The sequence below is a fragment of the Misgurnus anguillicaudatus genome, chromosome 9 (genome assembly GCF_027580225.2).
Source record: "Misgurnus anguillicaudatus chromosome 9, ASM2758022v2, whole genome shotgun sequence".
NCBI classification, from domain to species: domain Eukaryota; kingdom Metazoa; phylum Chordata; class Actinopteri; order Cypriniformes; family Cobitidae; genus Misgurnus; species Misgurnus anguillicaudatus.
Genome location: NC_073345.2, coordinates 5,903,426 through 5,931,364, shown reverse-complemented (window position 1 = coordinate 5,931,364; position 27,939 = coordinate 5,903,426). Strand labels below are relative to the sequence as shown.

At 38.1% G+C, this 27,939-nt stretch overlaps 1 protein-coding gene across 1 annotated transcript; it reads left to right on the top strand.

The window, feature by feature from the left end:
* Positions 1-18,230: 18,230 nt before the first annotated feature.
* irs4a (insulin receptor substrate 4a) lies at positions 18,231-26,761 on the top strand. Its single transcript, XM_073871068.1, has one exon. The coding sequence runs from the start codon at positions 18,532-18,534 to the stop codon at positions 21,754-21,756; it is 3,225 nt and encodes a 1,074-aa protein (XP_073727169.1). The 5' UTR covers positions 18,231-18,531; the 3' UTR covers positions 21,757-26,761.
* The last annotated feature ends 1,178 nt before the right edge of the window (positions 26,762-27,939 follow it).

Here is a 27,939-nt window from a genome sequence, read left to right as displayed (position 1 = left end):
CTGATCCGAGTCCACGCCACGCCACATTGCTGCAGTAATTCAGGCAAAAGGAGCACCAACTAAGTATTGATTGCTGTACATGCTCATACTTTTCATGTTCATACTTTTCAATTGGCCAAATTTTCTAAAAATCCTTTTTTGTATTGGTCTTAAAGGATTAGTCGATTATCCAGATAATTTTCTCACCACCATGTCATCCCAAATGTTGATATCTTTCTTTGTTCAGTCGAGAAGAAATTTTAATTGACAGTGCAACACATATGATACAGGTATTTTGAAATAATGCATTTGCTTTGTTCTGTGTATCAATGTAATTTCAGGACAGATCAAACTTGAGCATTGCTGACTCTGTTCAGACACTTTGAATGCGTGTGAGCATCACGTGGGGAGCTGACTATCAAAATGGTCAAGTTAAAAAAAGTTTGTATTTAAAGTCAAACAGCAACACAACTGCCTTTACCTAAAGTAAACTGTCTGCATCTTGTAAGTCCTCTACACTTTTTTTTAGTTTTCAAATCATTAAACATGAGGCATATTTATTGAAAAAAAAAAAATGTTTATTATTCTGCTTAGTAGTTTGTCTGTTTGTGATTTGTATTGATATTTAAGGTAGCCTCTAAAAAGGTATTGCAGTACATATGAATATATCTAGATAACTTTTGTACTGTATATTGGTTCAGTAAAAGGGGAATTTCTCTTAATACAGCTAAAATAAAAAACAATAGATAACAGATGAACACCTCTTAGAATTGTTTGCTATTTATGGTTAGGGTTTTTGGAGTGTGTTGTCTTTTTAATTTTACTCGTTGGAGAAAGCAAAACTGTTATATTGTGTTATCCCAAAAAGGTGGTGCTTTAAATAAGTTACCACATCCACAACAACAACAAATTTGGCCTGCCTTAAAATGTTTAACACATGTGATTTTTGCATAATTTCTAATCAAATTTTAACATAAATTTAATTAATTTGTTAACTTGATAAAAAGAAAAGTAATGGGGAAAACATGTTTAATAACTGTAGTGCTTAAATGATTTCTAACAGGGTAGAAAAAACACCTTCTCACATTATTGATAATTAGAGGGGTGTGAGGGGCCTCCAAATATCTAGAACTGGCCCTGATTCCACATACAACAACGGCAAAACGGTCCTCTTTCTCCACACTTGTAAACACTGGGGCGTAGTTTCGATACATAATCCGTGACCTCTTGACGTGATGACGTATTACGTGAGGACGAGAAGTTGTGGTTTAAAAGTGCATATTTTTTATTTTTCTTGCCAAAAATGACAATTGTTTCGCTAGATAAGACCCTTATGCCTTGTTTGAGATTTACAGCCCTTTGAAACTGCAATTTTAAACTGCATTAAAACTATTAAGTGTTGGGGTCCATTAAAGTCCATTTAAATGAGAAAAACCATGTAATGTTTTTATCAAAAAACATAATTTCTTCTCTACTGAACAAAGAAAGATGTAAATGATTCTTTAAGCCCTTTTATATTTAAAAGAAACCCGCAAGTTAAAAGGAAATGACGCAATTTACAGGTATATTTATAGCTGGTCTATTCGCACTGGATTAGTATTACCTAAGGTAATTTCTCCGGACCTTTTTACAGAAGGTGAAAGTCACCGTAATCTTTACTGACATTGTCCGTAATGATTACTGACATGCAGCATTCGGACAGGACTAAAATCACTGAGAAGCTCTGATAAAAATTGCTTTACCTCGCCTCCCTTTGTAAAACGAATATGTCCGAATAGTACTAAAGTTGCACAGCAAAATTCAGCAATGACTTCTGTAAAAACTCGGCATCTAAGAAAGAAACCTTTCTACACAACAGTGGTTCAATAAACATGCTGAAATATTTTCCCACAGTACACATTAGCAGAGCTTTTATGATATTTCAAAGCATGCTGAGCTCTGAACATTGTCCTGTAACATTATTTACATCAGCAAAGCCATCCAGTATCCTTATCTTGTTTGTTAGCTATATTGTTTTTCTCGTTTTCAGCTGATGTGTCCAAAGAGCTCCTTCATCAGCTGGGCAAACCAATTTGTGTAAGTCCAAACTTCTTAGTAGACAGGGATCTAGACTAAAATTTGAGAGGGGTGGCACTGGGGCTTTCAACTACATCCAAACGTGTTTAATGCATAAATATAATTATTACAAATGAATGCAGATAACTTCTTATTTCATCTCTTTCAGCATCTTTACAGTACTCCTAGTAATTACATGTCTCTCTGTTTTAAACAGTAAAACTTACTGTATGCTTCTTTTTAGTCATTATTTTCCTTTTTACATCCATTAAGTTAACATTTTATTCTCATTATGTCAAGTACAATAACATGTTATTATATACACTAATGTCTTTGTTTTAAGAAGTTGAGTTGAGTGCTGCTAGACCTCAGTATCCCAAATTAACATGCAAAGATAATGTGGCACTCCTTCATTGTCTTTATCGATCATTAAAGCAATTTAAAGGAACAGTATGTATGATTGTGGCCAAAACTGGTATTGCAATAACAACAACTTGTGGCTAAAACTGGTACTGCAATCACACAACTGGTGGCCAATACGCAAAATGACAACATAAACATAAGTTGAGGGCTGTAACTCCACTTTTTAAATGACAATATCCTGGCCAGACCACTATTGTCAGTGATATAAGTATTTGAAATGAAAATTATTTCTTAATGTCAAGTGACATATCAGGGCCATTTTATGATTAATTGATATATATTTCTTACATACTGTTCCTTTAAATATTGTGCTGCAGATGTTTGACCTGCTTATCTTTTGCATGTTAACATGCACATTTCAGGCAGTACTGAACTGAAGAAACTGTAGCGAACCATGTTTGTTAGGGTGGACAAACTGGAGCAAAAACTGTCAGCCATTGAAACTCTTAAGAAGTGTTATCCAACCAAGCGACACTTTTTGTGAGTTTCTGGTGAATCCTTGCCAGAGCTCTCAAGAATTGGATGATTTGTGTCTAAAGCTGCAAGACAATGACTTCTGGAAAAAAACTAAGTAAATTTCATCTTCTGTATTTTCCGAAATACAAGTTGGTGATTTTTCATCATCTGAATTGTGCTGTGATGTATATAATGCAGTTATCTTCAAGCAAGCAAAGCATGCTCAAAGCACACAATTCACATGTATTGCTTTTAGTGGAATGTCCACTAAAGGCATTTCGTTTCCGTTCATTTTGACAGGGATTTGTAAAAGTTACAAAGCAGACAGAAATGAACATCCGCTCGTCTTTGTTAAGTAGATTTGTGCTGTTTGGTACCCGTTTATAATCATATGCATGCAAATACAATAGATGCATTGCAACTTATGCTGTCATTGCAGTTTAATTTTAATGAAACACAGCTGACTAAAACATACACATGCATTTAAAACATTCAATACTATGATCCTGTACGCCTCTATTGGACATTGAAAAGAAAGCTTCAATGATTTGTACCAGGAGTTATGTATTTCAGGTTAGAGTTCTCAACGGGTCGGGTCGGCCCGACCGGACCCGTGGGTTCGGGTCAAAAATATAAGCAAATGTCTCAGACCTTAGGCTTAATCTTTTAGCTCATTAAAAGAAAACATTAATCATCACTGCTGTTCAAGAAAGTCCGGCTGCTGCGTGCACTGTGCATCATGGAGAGGGGTGGGGCAAACCTGACGCCACTGCATGCACACCTTTAGCCTGGAGAAGATGGAGTTGGTCAAAAGTAAACTTGCCGCAGGTGAATTCACCGTCGCTACTGCAGGAGTGGGAAAATCAGAGGTTTATCTATTTAAAGTTTATTGTTTCAGTTGTTTGTATTGTTAAAAGGTCTGAACATTAAAGGTTGATTTAAATTCCTGTCTGCTGGTCATGATAATACGTGTATGAGAGGGAAAAAAAGGAAGGGGGGCTGCGGCATCAGGACGGGTTCGGGCAGATAATTCATGTTGATATGCTGGGTTACATTGGGTCGGGGCTTTAAAAGCCATGGGCCGGGTCGGGTTGTAATTTTCAGGCCCATTGAGAACTCTATTTCAGGTTATGCATAAATGTGGTACGTATCACGAGTGAGCCTGGGTTGCACTAAGCATCACCTATTCTGCATTTCATTGCCCTGTTCATTACATGTGCATGCAATCACAATAAAGTTGAATCTAATCTATTCTTTTAAAGAATGTTTTTTTTAAAGGGGTCAACATAATTTTTGCCCGAAAATTTTAGTTTCCACTAGTTTTCACAAAATAATGAGATTGTAAAGAAATGCTAGGTTTTTTATGCTTGTTACTTAAACGTTAATTATCTTATGCAAAACTTTTTAGAAGCCTGCCAAAAGATCCAACTAAAAGTGCCAGTTAAGGTGTTAGAGGACTGCATTGCATACACCTTAAAGTACGCTCCCCTCCAGAATTATGACAGATAAAAAATAGTTCTACACAAAATGTTTTGCATAATAACTGAGGGGCAACCTTCCGATCTCTCTGATGAAGCCAATACAGAAGTGACTCAAACTGCAATTAATCGACTGGCCGCTAGAGGCTGAATCCAAAAGGGAGTCAATTCTCATAGACCTCCATGTTAAAATGCCCAAATTTACAGTAGGAAATATGTTTACAGTCTGGTACAAAAAGTGTTTTTGGTCTATTTAACTAGTTTTGCCCTTCATGACAACTGTGAGGAGGTGAATTTTTTTTATAATTCATCCATTTATTTTGACAAGACGCATGATGCACATGGTTCACATGACGCACATGTTTTAAAACGACAAACCACACACAACGGGCTAAATACATGTTGTGACGCATCGTGCACCCTCGAAAAATAAGTCACCGCCCGCGACTGATTTTAAGTAGTCTCTGCTGTTATAACGTCAGAATCTGTGAACGCATCGAAAAAATAATATCAGTTATAGTGTTGACAATACCAGAGGCGCGGGAAGATATTTTCGGTAGGGGGTGCTGGGGTGCGGATGCGCAGACTAAGCACAAACGTGGTTGTGTACAAGAGGCAAAAACAAAATAAATAGTGTTCGTTTTCTCACACAAACCGCTCGTTTCGTGTCTTAGGCCATCAATGTGTACTTACGATGGACAGTTGTTTAATTTGGACTTCTCTGTGCATGCTCTTTGAGGTAATGTTTAGTAAGTGACCATAGACCTGCATTATATGACTGACAGACAACAACGGTTTGACATAAAAACATCAAAAGTGAAACTACCGCGTAAACCAAGACACCTGCATCTTGGATGCCCCTGAGGTAGGCTAAAACATGTAAAAATTTGATTTCAAAGTGAACTATCCTTTTAAATGTTTACTTTAAATGTTCTGTTACATTAACATGTGCGTTAAACACCGCGAAACAATTTGGCTATATTTTTAAATAGTTTTTGAAAAGATTACCTTTTTCTGATATGCAGGATAAGGAGTCATTTGGAGAAATAACGCTAGTCCTCGGGACTTTTGGGCTGTGTGATTGAAAAATACAAAAATGCTCTTCTGAGACATGAGACATTGCGAAGCTGATAGATAGGCTACAGATAGTAATTCGTTCTATGTGGCTGTGAGTGTGCGTGCTTGTGTGTTATGCTTATACGTAGCTTATCAGCTGAATCGCAATCACGTCGTTAAAACAAATCTAATTGGCTAATACACACTGAATTAATTTAAATCATTTTAAAATGACTAAATTAATAATTCTCTCTTCGTCACACAGCCCAAACATGACATACAAAATGTCTTGGAACAGTAACAAACAACAATCAGAGATATTTATAAGCTATTATACAACAGTTCTTTCTGGTTCTCGAATCTGATTGGCTAAGAGCTATGCGATATTGCGCTGATATCGGCACTGTAACCGCTTCACCTTTCGTATCATTCCGCCACCTAGTGAATGGAGGTCCTAAGCAGGCTCATCTCTGAATGGAAAAACACAGACGCCCTGTTTTGAATCACTCTCCGTGTATCTCATTAGTTTACTAGCTCATAAATCAGTCTGTGAATCCCCAATCGGAAGTTATTATTCCGTCAAAGATCAGCGCTCTTTGATGTTACGTTAAAGTTAATGGGAGAAATGTCTTGTCACATCGTGTGGACGATTAACACTTGAAAAGAGGAATATAAACACTTTTTTTCTGGAGCTATATTTCTTATCAGAACGCGAAAACACAGTGGAACTGCAGGTAAGCACAGCAGCTTTTAAATGTGGACATTGATCATTTACTTTATCGTGACCTGACTATTAAAACATGTTATGAGATATCGCCACTGGTATATTTATAAGCAGCATGCAAAAACATATCTCTGACACTTATAAAAAACAGTTTTATATAGTACTGACAAGAACAAAGTTTAATAATAATAATCGAGTGCTCGTATCGCGTTAAGAATAAATGAGAAAGCAATAGTAACGTTATACAAGTAGTTTTATTAACTTTTACCTCGCGCCAAAACAATAACAACACAAAAGACACTAAATATGAATTAAAAAACAAGTAATAGTTTGATCATGACACCAACTACTACTGATTTGATCTCATTTTGACGATCATAAACAAACAAGGCCAACATGAGAGCCAGGGAATCCCTGTCAGAGATGTAGCCCAGAGAGGGCGGTGGTCAGCGGGGCGAGTGAACACTGACGTCCGCTCATGCTTTGGTTCTCATTCGTACCGAATCTCACTAAGCAAACATTCAAACAGGCGCTATCTTTACTAATCAACTGCAGATTTAAATATAATACATATACATTCTCGACTGAACTAATCTTAAAACTACACTTTGTGACCAAGAAACGGTAATTTAAAGTAACGGTTTTTCCGTCCATTGTGTTGTTATGAGCTTCAAAGCAGCCGAAAGTTTTACCTGTCATTCTGGCCGCCCTCAAATCCGTGGCGGAAGAAGTAGTTCTCAAACAAAGAGGCTTTTAAAATAACTCCGTTGTTGTTTTCTAGTTTTCGTTTTTCAAACGTGTGCCTTCGAACTGTTGTATAAAAGCCTCTTGCCTAATCACAGCCGTGATGATATAGAGCTATATCACACTCCTACTCGAGCGATATTGCTTAATCATTTTATGGTCATTGCAGTTTTAAATCTTTGCCAGCAGCTTTGCCTGCAGCACCCCCACTTCCCGCGCCCATGGACAATACAGTTTATTAATCATTAGGGCTGAAACGATTCCTCGAGTTACTCGATTTACTCGATTCAAAAAATTCCTCGAGGCAAAAATTCTGCCTCGAAGCCTCGTTAAATTCCTATGACGCGCACTACACGCGCCGAGATCTGATTCACACGGACCGTTGTTCATTGTTCAGGAAGCACGTCATAGCGCTTGATACATTTTGAATTTAGTTGGCGCGATGGCGGAGCGAATATGTCCATAAACGGCAGAGAGAGACTGTCTAAAGTTTGCGATCATTACATTCAGCATCTGAACTGAAACCATCCACTGTTGTTTCACCAAGCGTCGATGAAACAAGGTAACTTAGCTTCCGCTGATTTTAATCCCATACTGTATTTGTAGCGATGTCGTTATGCGGTTTGACTAGATATGATGTTTAACTTTGATGTTTTTAAGTAGTAAACGTATTCACGTTCAATTGCAGGACAGTATAGTTTAAAAAAGAACCCCTTGACACACACGCATGCACTACAGGTGTGTGTACCAAAAAACGGCACCACAGTGCAATCATATATGGGCAACTTGTAATCTGACATTTTGTTCAATAATAATAATCTCTGTCTTATTGGAGTTTAGCATTAGGAAGTTATTCTCTCTCACGCGAGTCAGACCGATCGCGCAATGCATCACATATGCTTAAACTTTTATGTAGCCACGCAACAATAATTTCAGCATGCATTCACTGTATACAGCGGGACGTGATGTTGTGATTTTTCGAACGGATTCTTAACCTAAAATGCACCGCAATGCAAGTGATGCAAACCAAATGCAGCGTTCTATTGAAAAGATATGTATGTATTTCTGCAGTACCAAAATGCAATGAAGCAACTGAACGTCTGACTGGGGTGTCACTCTTCCTCACGCCCAGAACGCGTGCACACACACAAACACAAGTGCACGTGCGCGCATACAAACAGGTTGTTACCATAGCAAATAGGCTCACCCCAGAAATGATATATTATATGTTAAAAGCCTAATGGTAAATGCTGCAGGTGTAGAAATGTACATAAACCAGATATTGACTTTGATGTCAGGGCTAGATTACAGCATGAAACCTGTTGTGCATATTAATAAATTAAAGTGTTTAATTGTTGGCACTAGCACTTATAAACACTAAATGGGTAAAAAATTGAAATAAATAGGCTTATTTCTTGGAGCCAAATACCTCAGTTTTTTTTAGAAATAAAAGCCAAATGCTTGAACATTTTACAGCCAAGTCATTTTCGTTATGCATTATTTATTTTGGTTGTTTAAAAACACACAAAAAAATTATCCGATTACTCGATTAATCGATCGATTCAGTGCTAGATTAATCGATTACAAAAAGAATCGATAGCTGCAGCCCTATTAATCATAAAACGCATTGCAGTCACACACATTTAACGATCAGTTGTAAATTTTGTGTTGGTTAAGGGCTCGTATTAACAAACATGAACTAACCGTTAGCAGTAGGCTACATTTGTTACTTTGTTAATCTTTGTTAACGTTAGTTAATAAAAATACAGCTGTTCATGGTTCATTCATGTTAGTTCACAGTGCATTAACTAATGTTAACAAGATTTAAATAATGTATTATTAACATTAAAAAAAATTTTTTTAAATGCCTTATAAGTGCAGTTCATTATTAGTTTGTTAACTAATCTAGTAAACTAATGTTAACTAATGAACCTTATTGTAAAGTGTTACTCAATTATTATAAATATGTAAATCACTTTTACCTACATATTAAACTTTGTTATATTATATATAATCTTATATGTTAATGAGTTAAGTTGTAACTGTTATTTGTTGTACCAGAATGTTATATTTAATAAAAAATGATATGTTGCATCACTGCTAAGGTCAAAATAACATTTTATTAATCTAAACAAACTTTGTCATGTTCTAAATAAATGTTCTCAGAACGTGTTTTTTTATAAAATGTTGGTGGCAAGAACGTTGTGGGAACCAGGCCTCATGCCCATTCAAACTGAGGGGGGAACTTGCCCCCTAGGTTTTTTGAGCCAAATGGTATTTGCATGCAACCTCAAAATCAAAGAAGCATCCATTAATATGTAACTGGTCTTTTAATCTGTTTAATATGCAAAATATTATTAATTGGCCAGCAGCCATATCACCCTGTAGCCCAAGACAGCTTGCTCACTGAAGCTAAGCAGGGCTGAGCCTGGTCAGTACTTGGATGGGAGACCACCTGCTGCTGGTAGAGGTTTTAGGGGCGTGCACACCAACGCTCTTACGCCCGCGGCCGGCGCATGTTTTCAATTGATTCCAGTGGAAACTCTGCGTTTTTCAAATAAGCCAGCAGCTAGCGGATTTCTTCCGCGCTGAAAACCGGCGCCCGGCGTTTTTTCAGCGCTGAGCGCAGAGAGTTGAAAAATTTTCAACTTCGTATGAAAAGCTCCGCTCGTCAATGTCAGTTCTCACGCGGCCGTCCAATCACAGTGGAGGAGGGGCGGGACAAGTATCACAGCAACCAACTGTCTCACAGCTGACGTATCAGAGCTACCAAAGCGCTTAGCTGAAGAAAGCTGGACCTCAGCTGAAAAACAGCTGGGATTCAGCGTTGTCTAGGCGTTTTCAGCTGCGTTTAAAAGTTTTGGTGTGCACAAACCCTTAGTGAGACCAGCAGGGGGTGCTCACCCTGTGGTCTGTGTGGGTCCTAACACCCCAGTATAGTGATGGGGACACTATACTGTCAAAAAAGCACCGTCCTTTGGATGAGACGTTAAACCGAGGTCCTGACTCTCTGTGGTCATTAAAAATCCCAGGATGTCCTTCGAAAAAGAGTAGGGGTGTGCCCCGGCATCCTGGCCAAACTTGCCCATTGGCCTACTAATCATCCCTCATACTAATTGGCTATATCACTCTATCTCTTCTCCACTAATAAGCTGGTGTGTGGTGGGTGTTCTGGCGCAATATGGCTGCTGTCGCATCATCCAGGTGGATGGTTGAGGAGATTCCCCCATTCATATGTAAAGCGCTTTGAGTACTGAGAAAAGCGCTATATAAATGCAAGGTATTATTATTATTAATTCTGTGCTGCATCCTTTTTAGATATTTTTGGCATTTTGATAGTGTTTTGATCTTGTTACATTACTTAAGTCTGGCGGCAGGCGCTGCGGTCAGCGCAGTCGCAGACGTCATCAGCGTTTGAGCGCGCTCACAAGCTCTTTGCTGTTGCTGCTGCATTTTGCTTAAAACGTGTAAGAAACGCTCACAACATTTCCAAAACGCTGTATGGTAATGTGCAGTTAACCTTCTCTGTGAAGAAAATGTATGGTTTAAAATGTGACAGTCTCGACGTTATATTAGTAGAGATTTCTAGAGTCATCTTGGTACAACGCCAAAGTTCGCCAGAGTTCACGGGGGCGCAGAATCACACGTGAGGTAAAATTGAATGCAAAAATCCGTTTCTCTAATAATTGTATCTAAACATATTTTTTGAATCATATCGAACATTAAACTCAATCACGTGGCTATAGCTTATGCAATTTTCGTTGTTTATATACTTTATGGATTTAAAAGTACATTAATTTTATGGGATAATGCAGTTGCCGTGCAAAATGCATTAATGACACAATTAAACAAGTCATTAAACAAAACATGCCGTTTCAGAAGTAAATATGATGTAATTATTCCGACTGAATAGTATTTGATATGAAAGTTAGTCAACACTTTTATATTGGAGGTTTTTGCATGAAGGCAGGGGCGCTCAATGTAAGTGCCATGAAAAAGAACGCTGCATAATATTTTTTTTGATGTCTGTGTATGCATACATTTCTGAGAGCTGTCCACACTGTGCCCCCTTAAAAAAATTGGTGCGTGACGCCCTGGGAACGGTATGCTAACCATAAAATAACATTCTAGCGATTATTTTTACGTTTTTGGAACATTCAAAATAACGTTCCCACAACCAAATAAAAACGTTAGGAAAACGTTTTCGGAACATACATTTTTAGCCGGGCAGCCACGTGTCTCTGGCCTACTCTATAACACAGTTCTCCTCGAGCGATATTGCTTAAAAATACTTAAACTTTACTGAAGTATTCCTAATAAAATAAGTTTTATGTACAACGAATGCTTTATTATTAAAACGTGTACTGAAATTATTTTTGATATTTTTAATATCACTGCCTTCATTAAGCCCACAGGCCAACGTTGCATCTACTAGGGCAGTGCTTTTCAAACTGGGGGCCGCAAGATGGTGTCAGGGGGCCCCCAGTTTTATGACATTTTAAGAAATACATTAATTTATCATGAATTCTGTGTAATTAAACCTAAAAAAATAAGGCTACTAACCAAAAGCACTACTTTTTTTGTATAATTTAATGTTTTTTTTTTTTATTAAAATAGAACAGTTTTTATCACAACTTTTCCTTTGGGGGGGCCACGAAGGAATGCACCGTACACAAGGGGGGCCGCACACTGAAAAAGTTTGGGAACCACTGTACTAGGGTGATAGGTTTTCGGTTTCTAGAATCTATGCCAAAATATTGCATCAGATGAGCATTAAAACTGTGATCAGATAAAATCTGAATCGCCAAATATAACGTGAGATTAGATTAAAAGTGAGAAAAAGAAACAAGTGATTCTTAACTCACCTGTAATTATCTGCTCTTCTTTTCATGACAAATCTGTCACCCTTTGTTGCTGACGCTGGATATTCATTTCTTGAAATGAAATCCGTTAATTATGGATGTGCTCCCCCTAGAGGCTGCCCTGGCATCTATATTAAGTGACGGCTGGTCAATAGAGGGCGATAGGGTGCTGCCCTCCCTTGGCCACACAAACACACACAATTTAAAAAAATCTCATAAAGGTAATTATTAAGTTGTAAGCTGTTGTTACTGTCAGAAAGTTTGTATGACCCTGCTGTATGTGTGCTACTGTTAACATCAGGTCAAAATGCATTGCTAAACAGCGACCTCTAGTCACAGAATTCGGCACAACACCTGCCACAGACTCATCCGTCCTCCCGTGCACCCTCATTTACATCCTAGGAGGGTGGAGCTAAGATGCCAGGAAAGGAAACGAAGATGCATAAATAATAATAGAAACCCCAAGTGTCCAATAAGATGTGTCTTATTGACTATAAGCATCAGTCATTTGTTAACTATTGTCAGACTTAACTAAATTAGGCCAAACACATTTTTTTTTTCAAAAGAAAAGCTAATGAAGTAAATCTGTTCTAAAATAATCATACTTATAATATCACAGAGAGGAGCCCTGTATAGATCCTCGTGTGTCAAGGTCAGTAAGGTTCTTTTAAATATCTATCTTTATTATATAGTTTAGCTTGTTAAACATGTTTACTTGCATGCTTTTAATAGCCTATCATTTGATAAAAAGTACTGTAAATGTTTTACAAAAACATCTATTTCTGTGAACATTTATATTTTTATAATTTTTGACAACTTTTTGTATTATATTCAAATGTTTTCATGAAACAAAATGCTTCTGTAGAATGCCCACATCTCAGTTAAAGTATTTTTACCTTCATCTAATAGTTTTTCTCTTTTTCTATTATATACTGTTATACTGGTATTAACGTCACATGCTAGATCGTCGGCTAAAAGTGGGGCTTTGACCACAAACATTTAGGACCATAATAAATTAAAAATAACCAACATTATTCATCTGTTTTTGCTTTGCTGCAGGCCAGAGGTGTCCAGTGGTGAGGAAGCTTTCAGCCCTATGCTACTTACATAGCCCAGCTGATCCGTCATTATAATACAACGTGAAAAATGTCATGATCCACCATTACTGATGACTTCTGATGGGATAAAATGATGAATGCGTGTCTATACCCTTCAGTGTATGTCTTCCTTTCCAAAGATCATAAGTCACTTTTTTAAGACATGTTGGGTACAAATGAATGATAAGGACAAATTATAGACCTGTGAGGCCTCAGGGATCTATTCATTGACACACAGGGTTAACCAACCTAACCCTAACAGTTTTTTTTTTTAAATACAGATCATAGGATAAGTCATCATGGCTGATGGGTGTTGTTGGATACGACGCAAAGTGGAGTCATGCAAGCCCCTTCAACCGTAACTTATTCAAGTTACAGCACTAGCATTGAGTACCTTATAGCTGTATTGCTCAATGGTAGAGCAATGCATTAGCAATTTAAAAGGTTGTGGGTTTGATCCCAGGGAACCCATAGACTGATAAAAATGTATACCATGTAATGCATTGTAAGTTGATTTGGACCAAAATTTCTATCAAATATATGAATGTGAAATAATTTTAATAAATGGTTACCACACAATACAAATATTAAAGCAAAAAAAAATTACATACAGTAAAATCACAATGTTTCCCGGACATGTCTTCAATGTGGTTTGTGTAAATTTAGCGGCATCTAGTGGTAAGATTGACATGATGGCGACTTCCAAAACGGCTCGTTCTAAGGTAATAAAATAGTTTATTTTGTAAGGTAGTTATTGTATATTATATTGTATTTCTGTCAAGAGATCCTGTTTGTTTGAGCTGCCTTAGCTATAAACAGCTTGCACTTATTTTTTTTTATTATTTTTTTATTCACATTTCTTTACAAATACAATTTACAACAGCTTGCACTTATACAGTTGTGGACAAAAATATTAGCCCCCTTACTAAATATGAACAAAGACAGCTGTGAAAATAAATCACAATGTTTATCATTTTGAGCTTTAAATGTAAGAAATCACAAAAATATGAAAAGTAAAACAACTGAAAGTGTTTGTGGGGGTTACATTATGAAATAAATGTTTTCTCTAATACATACTGGACACAATTTTTACCCCCCCCCCCCCCCCCAAGAATTTTTTTCTCTGAAGTATATACCCATTGATATTAGCATTTTCTTATCACACAAGGTGACTATAAACATGATGTTGTCCGGTCATAACTTCCAGTTTCACAGGAGAATAATAAAGTACACACAAGTTCTTTGTGACACAGTTTTTAAAAAAATCATCTGCTCTCATGAAAAAATAAACTCCAGTATATTCATTTGCCATACTGGCACTTTAAACAGGACTGGGTTCTGCAGCAAGAACACAAGATGGTTTTGGTGCACACATGGATTAAAAAGTGTTCCATGTCTACAGTTAAATATACCTCCAGACCTTTATTGTTTTATATCAGAGGTCCTAGACAGCTTATTCAGATACATGGATTATATAAAATACCAACAGATCTGTTTCTGTTTTCCAACAGAAAAGTCAAAACACGACTTGTTCGGCTAGAAATTTTATAATGGATCATCTGTAAATCTTTCCTCAAGAAGAAAGATCAAAATATGCACATCCAAAAAAGTCTTGACCAGGTGCAAGATCAAAGGATGAATAAAAAAAATAGAAGCAAGATCTGCACATTGTTATGTTCCCTTTATTTCAAGAAGTTTAAAAACAGCAACGTTTCAGTCAGAGAAGAGGAGAGAGCACCAACATTTTTAAAGAAATGCTCTATGGGCGAATAATCTAAGATACCTTTACATGAACTTTTCAACCTCATTAGACATTATAATACCAGACTCTAAGCTTGCAAATAGAGGTGGCAAAGAGGATTAATTGTGTGTGTGGGGGGGACATTTTTTATGATGTGACCCCCCCCCCCCCCACACACACACACTCTGTTAAATATTTTTCAATGAAACATTTGATTTTTGTGAATATCTAAAATGAAGGTTATAAAGGAGAAACAATGCAGATTTATTATCCTAGCTTTCAACATTTTTGTCCACAACTGTTGATCTTAAAATATATCAGTGACATTGTTTCGTCTCAAAATGCACACCAGTAATGTGTTTTGTTTCTTTCAAAACAACTACTTGTCATAATATAACTAAAGACTAGTTCTAGTTTAATCTACATAAAAACACAGCTATTGACCAATCAGAATAAAGGACTGTTACAGTTTTATAAAATTACATATTGCAATGTTCTGGTGTTTTAATGTTTGTCACAGTGTTTAGTTGCACTGCATTGATGTCAAACATGCAGATGTTGCCGATTCTTTTGTTTGTAAATTATTGTCAATGGTAAGTCATTATTTACAATTTCCTGAAATTGTACATACCAAATATTTCATTTAGTTACAGTCAATAAATTCCAATCAAACATTTTGATGTTTCTATTTTTATGTCTTAATGACAGTGAGAACTTATGGTCCAGCTAAAGAAAAGTTGCAACTAACATTTAAATAAGAAAATATTTATAAAATATAATATATAAGTCTACAGTGTTAGCAGTGATTATTGCATTTTTTTTTAACAAAAGAATCACTCCAGTTATGATTATAATCAGTGTTCAAATATGAGGGGGGCTGGGGGATCCTGGACCCCAATAAATAGTACAAAAATAGCTTCAGATGTGTCCCTCAGAGTCAAATAATAATATAATAAAATAATAATGACAAATCTGATTAAATGCATGCAGTGGATGCTGTACATTTAGTGAATTCATTCTTTACAATAATTTATATTAAGGTTGTTTAGTTGCCATGCATCTTTAAAATGTTAAGCCCTGCCCCACAAGATAAAGTTTTTTACTGACTTTTTAGGGGTAATTTTCTCTCTCTATATTTTTTTTCTCTGGCTTTTGTATTCCTTGCATCAATTCGAAACATTTAGGCTTAAGTTACTAATTTTTCATTATTAATTGTCCTGGTTCTACAGGAGTGCTAAAGATCTCAATGAAGATGAGCAACAGCTTTTTAGTAATTATAAAGGTAGCACTTATTGTGCAATTTATGCTTTCTAATATCCATTCAGAATTTGTATAAAACTTGTTTTTTATACTGTAAGGACCAATGGTCACCCACGTACATGCTGCAAAGTTTTGAGAATTACATCAGCCTTTGTGCGGGATTCATTCTTGAAATTGCAATGATTGACATTAATAGCCATATCATATGCACGGTTTGTTCCCAAATAAAGCAGCATTTTCACTGAAATGGTTAAATGGTCTGCTGGCTGACTGACTTACTCATTCACTCATAACAGTGCTTTCCTGCCATCTACTGGACGTAACTATGTAAATCGTTGAAAAATCCCTACCAACACACAGACTGACAGCCTCTTTTTGTCACAATTTATATGTTTAATATCTAATAAACTATACTGCCCTACAAAGGCAAAAGGCAGTAACTTCGTTTTTCGTCGAAAATTAGTTATTGATATTTTTGGGACATTCAAGACCTTCTTTATCATGTGGATAAGTATCCTGAATCAATTTTGTTGTTGTTTTTTCCGAGAAAATAAAAATCAAGAAGAAAATAACTGATAACTAAAGTCACTAAAAAGTTTAAACTTTAAAGTCATTTTTCTCAGTTCTACGAGTTAAGGTCTTTTGCCTTTGTAGGGCAGTATCACAACAATCCAGTTGTTTTTAGGTTAAATACCACATTGGTAAATAAAGCTAGAATCACTACTGTTCAAAAGTATCTTCTGCTCACCAAGCCTGCATTGATTTGATCCAAAAAACAGTAAAACTGTAATATTATAAAATATTATTACAATTTAAAATAATAAGTCAATGAAATATAATGTATTTCTATGTGATTAAAACCGAATTTTCCCCATCACTTCGATCTTCATCACATGATCCTTCAGAAATCATTCAAAAATGATGATTCGATGCTTAACAAACATTTATAATTATTATCAAAACAATTGTGTACATTTTTATTTTATTATTTTACTTTGATAAATAGAAAGTTCAAAAGAACTGCATTTATCGGAAATACAAACGTTTGTAGCATTATATACAACCATTTAAAAGCTTGTGATTAGTAAGAATTTTTTTTTAAAAAAAATGTTGAGAAAGAAATTAATACTCTTATTCAGTGAGGTTGCATTAAATTGATCAAGAGTGAATTTTTATAAAGACATTTATAATGAAAAGATTCTATTTCAAATAAATGCTGTTCTTTTGAACTTACGATTCATCAAAGAAATGGTTTGCACAAAAATATGAACTATTGATTTATTATAATCAATAATAAATGTTTGTTGATCATCAAATCATCATATTATACTGATTTCTGAAGGATCATGTGTGTGTGTGTACCTGGTAATTATCATGTTGAATACCAGTATTTTTCTGACCTTGTGGGGTCATACAGAATGATGTTTCTTGAAAATCTAAGCAGAAAGTTTTCTGTGATGGTTGGGGTTAGGGAATAGATTATACAGTTTGTACAGTATAAGCATGGAAACCAGAATGTGTGTGTGTGTGTGTGTGTGTGTGCGTGCGTGTGCGCGTGCGTGTGTATATATATACATATGTTATTCTTTATCAACAGTTTTTAATAAATAGTATATATTTATGCATATTATGATCAAATGTACTGTATATTTTTGTATAATTTTCTTTATGGTGAAAATTTGTTTATGGTGGGAACCCCTCATAAGACTAAATTTAATTTGAGCACTGGTTAATCCTAAGTTATCCAGTGCATCTTTACACATTTTAAACAGCCATACTTAAACATTTTTTACACGACCACTGAAAAGGTTTTCATGTGTCATTTTCATAAAATGAGTCCAGACTTTAACCCCTGTGGACGTCTTTATAATGTCCTGGAGTGAACTTGGTGACCTCATCTGTAAAAAAAAAAAGAATGCAATTCTGTGTGGAAATAAATGTTTGTTTTATTTTTTATTAACATAATGACAAATGAATGTGTAAAATAAATAATGTGTAAAATAAATAAATAAACACTTGCATTTGCTAGTGAGAGATGTGCCTGTCAGTGTTTAAAATGCATTCTGTATCATCGCAGTACTGTTGATTTCATCTAACACTGCATAAAACACACCATGACGACTACGTTGTCACTTCATTCTCCCTTCTCTGCCTTCTGGCTTTTCATCCTTATTCTCATTACAAAGATATTTATTTTAGCAACACTGTCTGCACACGGAGGCAGACGACGGTTTTCCCCTCCAATCAGCAGACCGCGGCTGCTGTATCGACGGCTCGCATTGGTTCAGAGTCTTATCAATCACAGGCTTTTCCGCGTTTGGGCCAATCAGAGGTGCCGACCGTTCCCGTTCACCCCGCGCCGTGCACTGACGTGCGTATCACGTGATGTTTTCGCTGGGCTGTAGTGATGTGTAGCCACCATGAGTGAAGCGGGGAAATAAAGATTTATAATGGCAGCGAGTGATGATGGAGGCTTTGCGAAGACGCAACGTTTCGTCGCGCTCGTCGTGCTGAATAATCACCGGGGCGATACATCGCAAGGCCGCGCGGATTACACGAGCCAGTGATTCTATCGGAGGTACGAACCCGCAGCCAAAAAAATGGGCCGTGCATCGGTGTAAAGCGGCGGTAAAGTGACCTTTCATCGCATTGTCCCATGGAAGAACGGCCACATTTACCGAATCACGGCGTAATGTTGACACTGGAGGCGCAACCGCGTCGCACTGTCACCAAAACGACCGCGACCAACGGCGACATCTCTTGTGCTGCTGGGGAGCCTCCGTCCTCCTCCTCCTCCTCCTCAATCAATAACAGCGGCTCCCGTTTGCCCGTGCACTTAACGGCCTCCTCTCATTCTCAGCCACAGAGGAGGTACCATCCGCCTTACCACTTTAAAGTGCATCACCTGTTCCCGGATGAGAGCCCCCAGGATGCTGTATTAAGAAAAAACCTGCCCCCCCTCCAGTATAAAGTGCACGACTCTGCCTTCTGTCGTGTGCTTAGCTCTGATACCACTGCTGCTGCCCTGGCCGCCGCTGCCGTCTGCACCGGTGGCATAGACAGGGACATATGGAAGTGCGGATATCTTCGAAAACAGAAGCACGGCCACAAGAGGTTCTTCGTCCTGAGGGGCCCGAGCAACCTGGGGCCCAGTCGGTTGGAATACTATGACAGCGAGAAAAAATTTCGTAATGCGCTCAAAGCCGCCACCACCGGAGTGACTTGTCCCGCGAAGAGGGTCATTTACCTTTCCCAGTGTTTTACGGTTAATAAGAGGGCTGATGCTAAGAACAAATACCTCATTGCCCTTTATACTAAAGATGAATATTTTGCAGTGGTGGCAGAAAACGAGCAGGAGCAGGAGGATTGGTACTTGGCCCTCACTGAACTTATGACGGAGGGCAAAAAGGGGCAGCTGGACACTGATGAACTTGACGATGGTTACGGGACAATTTCACCAGGTACTATTTTTAAGGAGGTGTGGCAGGTCAACGTCAAGCCCAAAGGGTTGGGTCAGACCAGGAATCTAATGGGGGTGTACCGTCTGTGCCTTTCCGCCAAGACTATTCACCTGGTGAAGCTGAACTCGGAGACGCCGGCTGTGAACCTGCCGTTAATGAACATTCGCCGCTGCGGCCACTCTGAGAGCTTTTTCTTCATTGAAGTCGGACGCTCCTCTTCCATTGGCCCTGGTGAAATCTGGGTGCAAGTCGAGGACTCTGTGGTGGCACAGAACATGCATGAGACAATTCTGGACACTATGAAAGCTCTGAAGGCCTTTCCTGACTTCAGGCCGCGAAGCAAAAGCCAGTCCTCCGGGTCGAACCCCATACCGTTCATCACCACTCGCCGGCATCTCGGAAACCTTCCTCCCAGCCAGACTGGGCTGCAGCGTCCCTCCAGGACGGATTCTGTGACAGGCACACCGCCGACAGGGAAAACTAAAGGAGGGAGGGGCAAGCGTTATCGGACATCCAGTGAGGGTGAAGGCACCCACGACCGCCCGCTCAGCTCTGGGACGGGCAGCCTAGTGCACCTAAACACCCCCATTCTCAACGTGGGCCGGGAAGAAAGTGGCAGCTGCTGCGCTCACGCCTCGCCCGGTTCGATCCAGCACACCCGCTCCGCTTCACTTCCTGTGTCTCACTTCCTGTCTGCCACCAGCCCCATCAGTGTGTCCAGCAGCAGTGGACACGGCTCCGCCTCTGACACGCACACCCGCCCCTCAAGCTCCTCCATTTGCGGCTCCCCTAGCGACGGGGGCTTCAACTCCTCGGATGAGTTTTGCCCCAGCCCGTGTGACTTCAGGTACTTTCATGCGAGCTGCACCACCCCCGAATCCCACGGCAACACCCCACCTATTAGGGAAGATTACCGGCTGGCAGAATACATGGCTATGGATTGGCATAAAGATGGGGCCAGAACCTTTGAAGAGGAGAGCAGTTACATGGAAAGAACTTTTCTCAAGCTAGCACATTCCTCCAAGCCAAAGCTGGGCGGCGGTTTAGGTGTCATGCAGCAAAAAGCAACGCAAACCTCATCTTCTTTAGATGAACCAAGCCCTGTAGAGTCAAAACGACACCAGGTTTGCTCGTGCTTGCTGAAGTCAGCCTATAAGTCTTACTCTGAATTACATCACCCAAACAAGCCTCCCTTGCTCAGCTCGGAGTGTCAGAAAAAACTGCCTAAAGACGATGGCTACACGCCTATGATGTACAGCATTGCTCCCTCTCTTAATACAGATTACATCCCTATGCAACCCAGAGCGAACCACCCTGCCACCCTGGACTTTCACGCTTGTTCCTCACAGCAAGCAGACAGATACGGCTATATGATGATGCTCCCTGGTGACAGCCCCTCCAGCAGAGAACAGGCAGAGTATGATGACTACATGGACATGACTGCGCAAATGACCATGGCGGAGGGCTTTTCCCAAGCCTCACCAGAAAGTCAGAAATCCCACAGCTCTTATTTCTCCCTGCCACGTTCCTACAAAGCTCCTTCCCGAGAGAAGCGCGAAAAGACTGAATACGTTCCCATGTCCCCTGTTGAGCCCCCAAGCCCACCAAGTCCAGGAGAGTACATCCACATGAATTTTGGTGCCTCTCACACTGCAATCTCCCCACTCTCTGTGAATTCCCCCTCCACCCCACCACCCTCTCAGCCCTGCTACCAGATGTGCTGCTCCTCACCAGACCATGACTATTTAGGCCTAAACATAGACAGCCTTTTGAAAGACCGCCCTCCACGACACTCGCTCGTAGCTCCATGGAACCCCCCTAACTACGCCCGACCCTTAGGATGCTCTTACGGCCAGACGTCGACTAATTTCGATCCCGAAAAAATTCACAGCGGCTGTGGAGATGCCGGCAGTCCCTCCAGAGCGATGCAGCACCTCCGTATCTCAGAACGGCTGCCTGTCAGTCAAACTGAGCCCAAGATCATCAGAGCCGATCCGCAGGGCAGGAGACGACACAGTTCTGAGACTTTCATCCCCTCACCTGGTTCCTCTGCTAGCGGTTGCGGTGTCAGGCTCTCGGCCAATCAGAATCACCCCGAAGCGAGCAGGTGGCAAAACTCCACCTCGTTCGATAGCATGTGGTCGCATTCAGACGCCTCTCCCGACTTTGCAAACTCTGCCACCGGAGGAACACGCCAGAACACCTCATCCAGCTACCTCAACTACATCGCTCTGGACTTGAGAGAAGTGCCCAGGGTCACACACGACACGCCCCCTTCACACCCAGCTCATAGTAACCTCCAGGAGAGCGAAGCCTATGCTGGTATAGACTTCTCCATGTCAGGAGGACATGCCACTGCCTCAAAAGATTGGTTGTATTTATGTCTCCCATTATGCTACAAGATAAATGACAGCAACTAACCCCTTAAAAGCATCTGCATGTTACATTGACAAATTTGTCTTTGTCTGAATGAGACTGGAGACAGTTTAGTGTTGAGTAACTTAAACAGACTGCAATATGTAACATAAAGCAAACAGTATTTTGTGTCGCATCATGGTCATTTTACAGAGACTTCAGCTGAGAACTGTCCGTTCCACATGACAGTTTAAAAATATACATTTTCTTTTGTTTTCAAAAACATTATATTTTCTTTTTCTGAGTTGAATATGATTTATAAAGTTTGTTTTGCACTGGGTAAATGAGCACTTCCTGTGCACAGAGCAACTGTGTAGACAGTAGAGAGTTGTCACGTGCAAGTATGATATTAAAGAAACTCACATGCATGCTGCAAAAATTACTCTTGTCTTCTCACCAAATTGCCTTTATGAGGCAGAGCTTACATGGTCTTACAGTCAAGTAAAACTATACTTGAAAATTGTAGCCTTCCAAGATGTAAAAAGTAAAAACTAAGTTGCTCTAGCTCTTCTTTGAGGATTGACTTCATAGTCTGTTAAATGTGCATTGTTTTTTGCTTTTGGTATCCTATAAATGTTTTACACCTGAACACCTGTCCACATTTAACAACAGACGTACTGCACATGCTGCAATATTTTAAGGGGATACTTACTTCACCCAAAAATGACAATTCTTTCATCATTTACTTACTCTCATGTTGTTACAAACCTGTATGGATTTCTTTGTTCTGATGAACAGGAAGGAAGATGTTTTGAGCAATGTTTGTAACCAAAACCATCATAAGCCCCATTTACTTCCATAGTATTTTTATCGTACTATAGAAGTGAATGGGGCTCATGATCGGTTTGTGAGTAAATGACTGAATTTTCATTTTGGGGTGAACTATCCCTTTAAACTCTTTTTGTTGTTAAGGGGTTTACTCAACCTCATCTTGTTTTAAACCTGTATGAGGTTTTGTTTATTCTGTTGTTCACAAAATAAGATGTTTTGATAAATGATGGTAAGCACACAGTTGATGGTATTCCAGAGTACCGTATATACCCCAATATAAGACAAGGTTTTTGTCCTAAAAATAGGCTAAAAATGGGGGGTCGTTTTATATTCGCGATATAGACAAAATCATGGGGAAAGGGAGAAAGCACGGGTAAACAGTTGAGGGCGCCAACACGATAGATGTGTTATTTTCTATCTATCTTCACAGTTATACATACATGGGCCTACATGATTATTGCATTTTTGTGGAAAGTTATTCATTTTTGTCACCCACTCATTCATTAATTTCTGAACTCATTAATGGACAAAGTGCACTTTATTTTGTGACAAATTTATCCAAATATTTAATGAATGGTGTAAAAATGTTTTTCCAATGAATTATCACTAGAATTTTTAAATAAAATTATTTTCTGTTGAAAAACAGATTTTTTCCACAAAATCTCTTTTTTCCCCAAAAATAAGTCTGGAAAATGGGGGGTCGTCTTATATTCAGGGTCGTCCTATATTTGGGTATATACAGTATTTGTTTTTCCTACTATGGAAGTCAATACTGTCTACTGTGTGTTAACCATTATTTATCAGAATGTGTTGTTTTGTGTTCAACAGGATAAAAAAATCATCCAGAGTTAGGGTTAGTATGATGACACTTTTTTTTGGGTGGGGGGGAACTATCCTTTTAAAAGGGTAAAGCACACACATAACCTGACTTTATAACAGCTGGTGACATTAGCACAATTTTTCTGTTGGTAATAAACAAATACAAAACAATACTCATCATGATCATCACCAGTCCTGTCTTGTCTGCATGAACATGAATGGTTGATATACATCAAAGTCAGTATTTGTCTCAGTAGACTTTGCATATAAATTTCAGCCCAAGTCATGTTTATATATGTGATCTAAAAGGAAAAGGAAGCCATGCAGCTGCTTTTTTCAAATGATTATAAATTACAATCTTCCAACATCCTCCTTATGATAAAATATATCATTTCTTTTTTTTTTAAATGACAGATAAATATATATAATATTTTTTTAAACAACAAAACTAGATGAGATGATTTATCTAGCTCAGGGGTCTCCAACCTTTTAGTAAGAAGAGCTACCACAATGGATAAAACAATCTGGATGGCTTCTTTTTTATAGGCTACTCAAAACCTTTTTGTTTTACTTGTTGATTTAATTTTATTGTTGGTTTAATCATTGTTTAAATTTAATAAATATTAAAATTGAGGCTTTTAATAGAATGTGCTTTGGTGGGCAACACACAGACTCCTTGCCGGCAACCTGGTGCCCGCGGGCACCATGTTAAAGACCACTGAGAACAAGAATCATAATAGGCAGGAATAGATCTAGATATGGAGTATAATAGCAAACAATGTATCATAACCATGATGGGATACTAAACCCCTTGGTCCTTATTAAGCTCCGCCCAACAAGTGTTTTGATTGGACGGTTATAATTCAATACTACATATGACCCTGTGAAAACTCAGCTAACGTCTTTTATTTGTGATTTACTGTTTTCTTCATAAAATCATCCAGTTTAATACTGCAGAGTGATCATGTCAAAGAAATCAATGAGTGAAATCAAATTTGATGTCATTAGATAGTGACATTTTTACACACACCTTTATTTTTTAAACACTTTGTTGGATTACACAATGATTGTATGCGATTGTTAAGCATTTCAGATGGTATGGATGGTTTTTAGTTTGTTAGGACAATTACAAAGTTAGGAAATTTGCATTAGTGTTAAACCAAGTGCTGAGAAATGTTATATACATATATCCACACCAATCATAATATGCGTTATCTGTTTCCTCACCCTTGCAGATTGAGTGAGTCATATGCCGATGCCCAGGGGGAGTCGAGACATTGAGAATCCGATGAACTCTGGAATGCTGAAGAGGAAGTCGCCACCTTCTCCTCAGACCTCCAACAACAAAAACTGAGAAACTGCACAACCTCTTATGCTCTGGATTTCCCACATAACTGCCTCAACAACCGGTTCATTTGTCCGTTTTGAAAGGAACGTTAATGTTTTTTGGTCTTGTTTACTAGAGCGGGTTCGCTAAATCCGAACTGTGAGCTCCAGACGTCTGGCACTTAATTTCACGTGTGTGTGTGTACGGTATTTTTAATGCTCATCATAGCTCTTACGTTACAGGTTTATGTTTCTCCACACAAAATCTAAAAGATTTGTGTAAATAGGAGGAGCTTGTATATTGAATATCATTTTGTATAATGAGCCAGATACTAAGTGGTACCTTCCCATAATCCCTCACTCCTCGAGACACTTGCCACACATCGCACTTAGTTGTGTTGATTTTTCTTATTTATATAAAAGAAAATTCATATTTTTTCAGGGAGCATTGAGTTGCCTACACTTGCAGTGCACATACTGTAAAAGGGTTTCGTTTTGCCACACGGACCACTTCTGTGAAGACCACTTTGTTATATATTTTTTTGTGTACAGCTACAAAATCATCTCGGTTGGGTTTTATATCACACGAAAAATCATCTAACGATACCGTTTGTGAATCTGAATTAGATCAATTCAAAAGTCCGAGCATTTTGACCAATGCGAAGCTTAAAAAGAAGTAAAGACACTTTTTTAAGAGCACTTTTTAGATGACGCAGTGTTTCTAAGTTACCTGGATGCTACCTCCTGTTCATGCCATTGAGAAAATACTCACGAAATCCTTGCCTGTATTAGTGTGCTATCAAGTATTGCCGACTTCGAGGTCAATTGAGATGCAAACTATTATTTCCATCACCACTTATGGTTTCTCTGTCCTTGTTTAAAATGCAACCCAGCATTGTTTACATAGATTTGGAGTATCTTTAGGCCTTGATGTAGCCACTGGACAGACAAAAAAAAGATGTTTACTATTTCTTAACTTATTTGCATTTCACTACTACTAGTCTTATAAACTGCCACATTACAGCAGGAAGCCGGTACTGTACGAACTTCATGCTACTTTGCATTCCCCACACGGTACATCCTGTTGTTTTGTTTGTTAATTTATTGATTATTTATTGTTTATTTATTTAACTTTCGCAGTGACGTTCACTGTTCGCGGGACAGTTTGTATAGTGCATCGCTGGTGATCGCAATCGTATGAATATAGTACTTACTGTGAGGGGGAGTTCAATGTGTATATATCCAACTTCAAACCACCTGTTTTACCCTCAACTCTTGGGCGTTTTTTTACCAAGAATTATTAGTCCCTTTTTTGCTTGTACCTGAAAGCTTTATATGAAGAGATGTCGGGTCGAGGTCGTGATTGAAAGCTGTGTAGTAAGATGTGTACGCTTTACAGTAGTAGTCCAGATGATGTTGGGACACGTCAGTGAATTTTTCCATTCGTTTCGGTAGCGGTCGCGTGGCCGCTCTCTTTCTTTGACTAGCTTTTGTGTCATGCTATCGTGTCATGATATATTGCGTTGCTTTAATGTAAGTAAAATGTGAAATGGAGAAAAAACAGTAGTATACCGTTTCTTGGGAGTTTTTCTACACAATAACTACAGTGACAGCCTAGAAAAATAATCAAGCTTGTGTTTTTTGTACTAGGGGCTCTACTGAGGTTATAGTTTGGGGATACTGATTTTGTTTGGAATTGTGCCGAGTTGTTTGCCTTCTTTCGATGACTGAAAAGGAAGCGTTGGGAAAAAATTTCAGACGTGCAGAGTCTGTGTTGACAATTTGCATTTCATTTGGTCAGTACACACTTTTGCTAAAAGTTTGTAATTGGGCTGAAATATGTTATTGACCACGACTGAAGTAAACCATTATCAGCGCCGTCTTCCTTTGTAAATATTGTAATTTTTGATATCCCATCTCTTGTCAACACGCTACACGGCAACTCCTTGGATTATTTTAAGGATGAGGCTGTTTGAGATTTTTTTGGGGGGGTCAGTTCTACATTTTTATATTTTATTTTTGGTGTATATTTATCAGATTGGGTTTTGCTTGTAATAGAGCTATTGCAATAAAAAAGTGCCAAGGTATCCCTGACTGAGTTGTGTGCTTGTGGTTTATCATTTTCAGTGTGATGCAACATTGCTGTGGGCCTGCTATCAGGGCTGGGGTCCTCCTATAAAGCCCAAAACTATACATTTGGGGGGACCCTTGGTTTTTAATAAAATAAATAAACTATGGAAGGTATTTTTGGTCTTTTTTAAATTAATTAATTAAATGATAAAATAAAAAAACATATCGCAAAATATGTCCCAAATTTGAAAATTAAATGCTAAAATAAAATTAAAACGTTAAATTAAATGATTTAATTTTCAACGGCCTCTACCATACTATAGATGAACTGCTTCTGTAGATTTATTACCATTTCTATAAAGATTGTAATGTGCACAGTAAAGATATTACCAATATTAGCGTTAAAACGAAATTAATGCTGCCCATACTTTGTCCCCAGATATTTTATTTGAAAGTCAAAAACAGTTGCTAGGTTTGTCTAAATGGGTCTAAAAGTTGCTAGATGTAGCAATAAATGTCAAATCATCAAATTAATTTTATTTTTCAATTTGGCCGTAATGATGCTTCATCACGTTGAAAATTAAAATCAAATAATTAAATTTAATGTTTTAATTTTTATTTTAGCATTTAATTTTCAAAATTGGGACATATTTTGCAATTTAATTTTTTATTTTATCATTTAATTAATTTATTTTAAAAAAAAGACCAAAAATACCTTCTATAAAAAACTACATTAATTTAATAAGAGAAATTAGAAATTCTCATGTTGCGCTGCCACAAAGCAATACGGTCAATTATTTGTCCCAATTTTGCAATAAACTAATCCAAACGTTTTCTGAAGTGCGCTTCATGCTGAATTGGTTTAGGGGCTTTACAAAAATTCTCTAACTATGATTTCACACTAATTTGAGGGGTAAAATGATTAGGGTTTGAGTTAAGGGTAATTTGGGGTTTCGTTAATTAACTAGCTAGCTCCCCCATAATCTTTGACATAATTCGAACACTGCCTGTTAAGACCATAGATATGTATAAAGGTCTCGCCAATTGAGTGGAACGTCCGCATTTGGCGGCCATCCCACCACAGGCAGCCCGCTCACTCGTAGCATTGAGTTTTAATGGTGCAGGTACTTTTTTTCATGAAACATGTTAAAGCATCCAGAATTATAGCCACGTTAATAACGTTTGCAAGAAACCAAACTGTT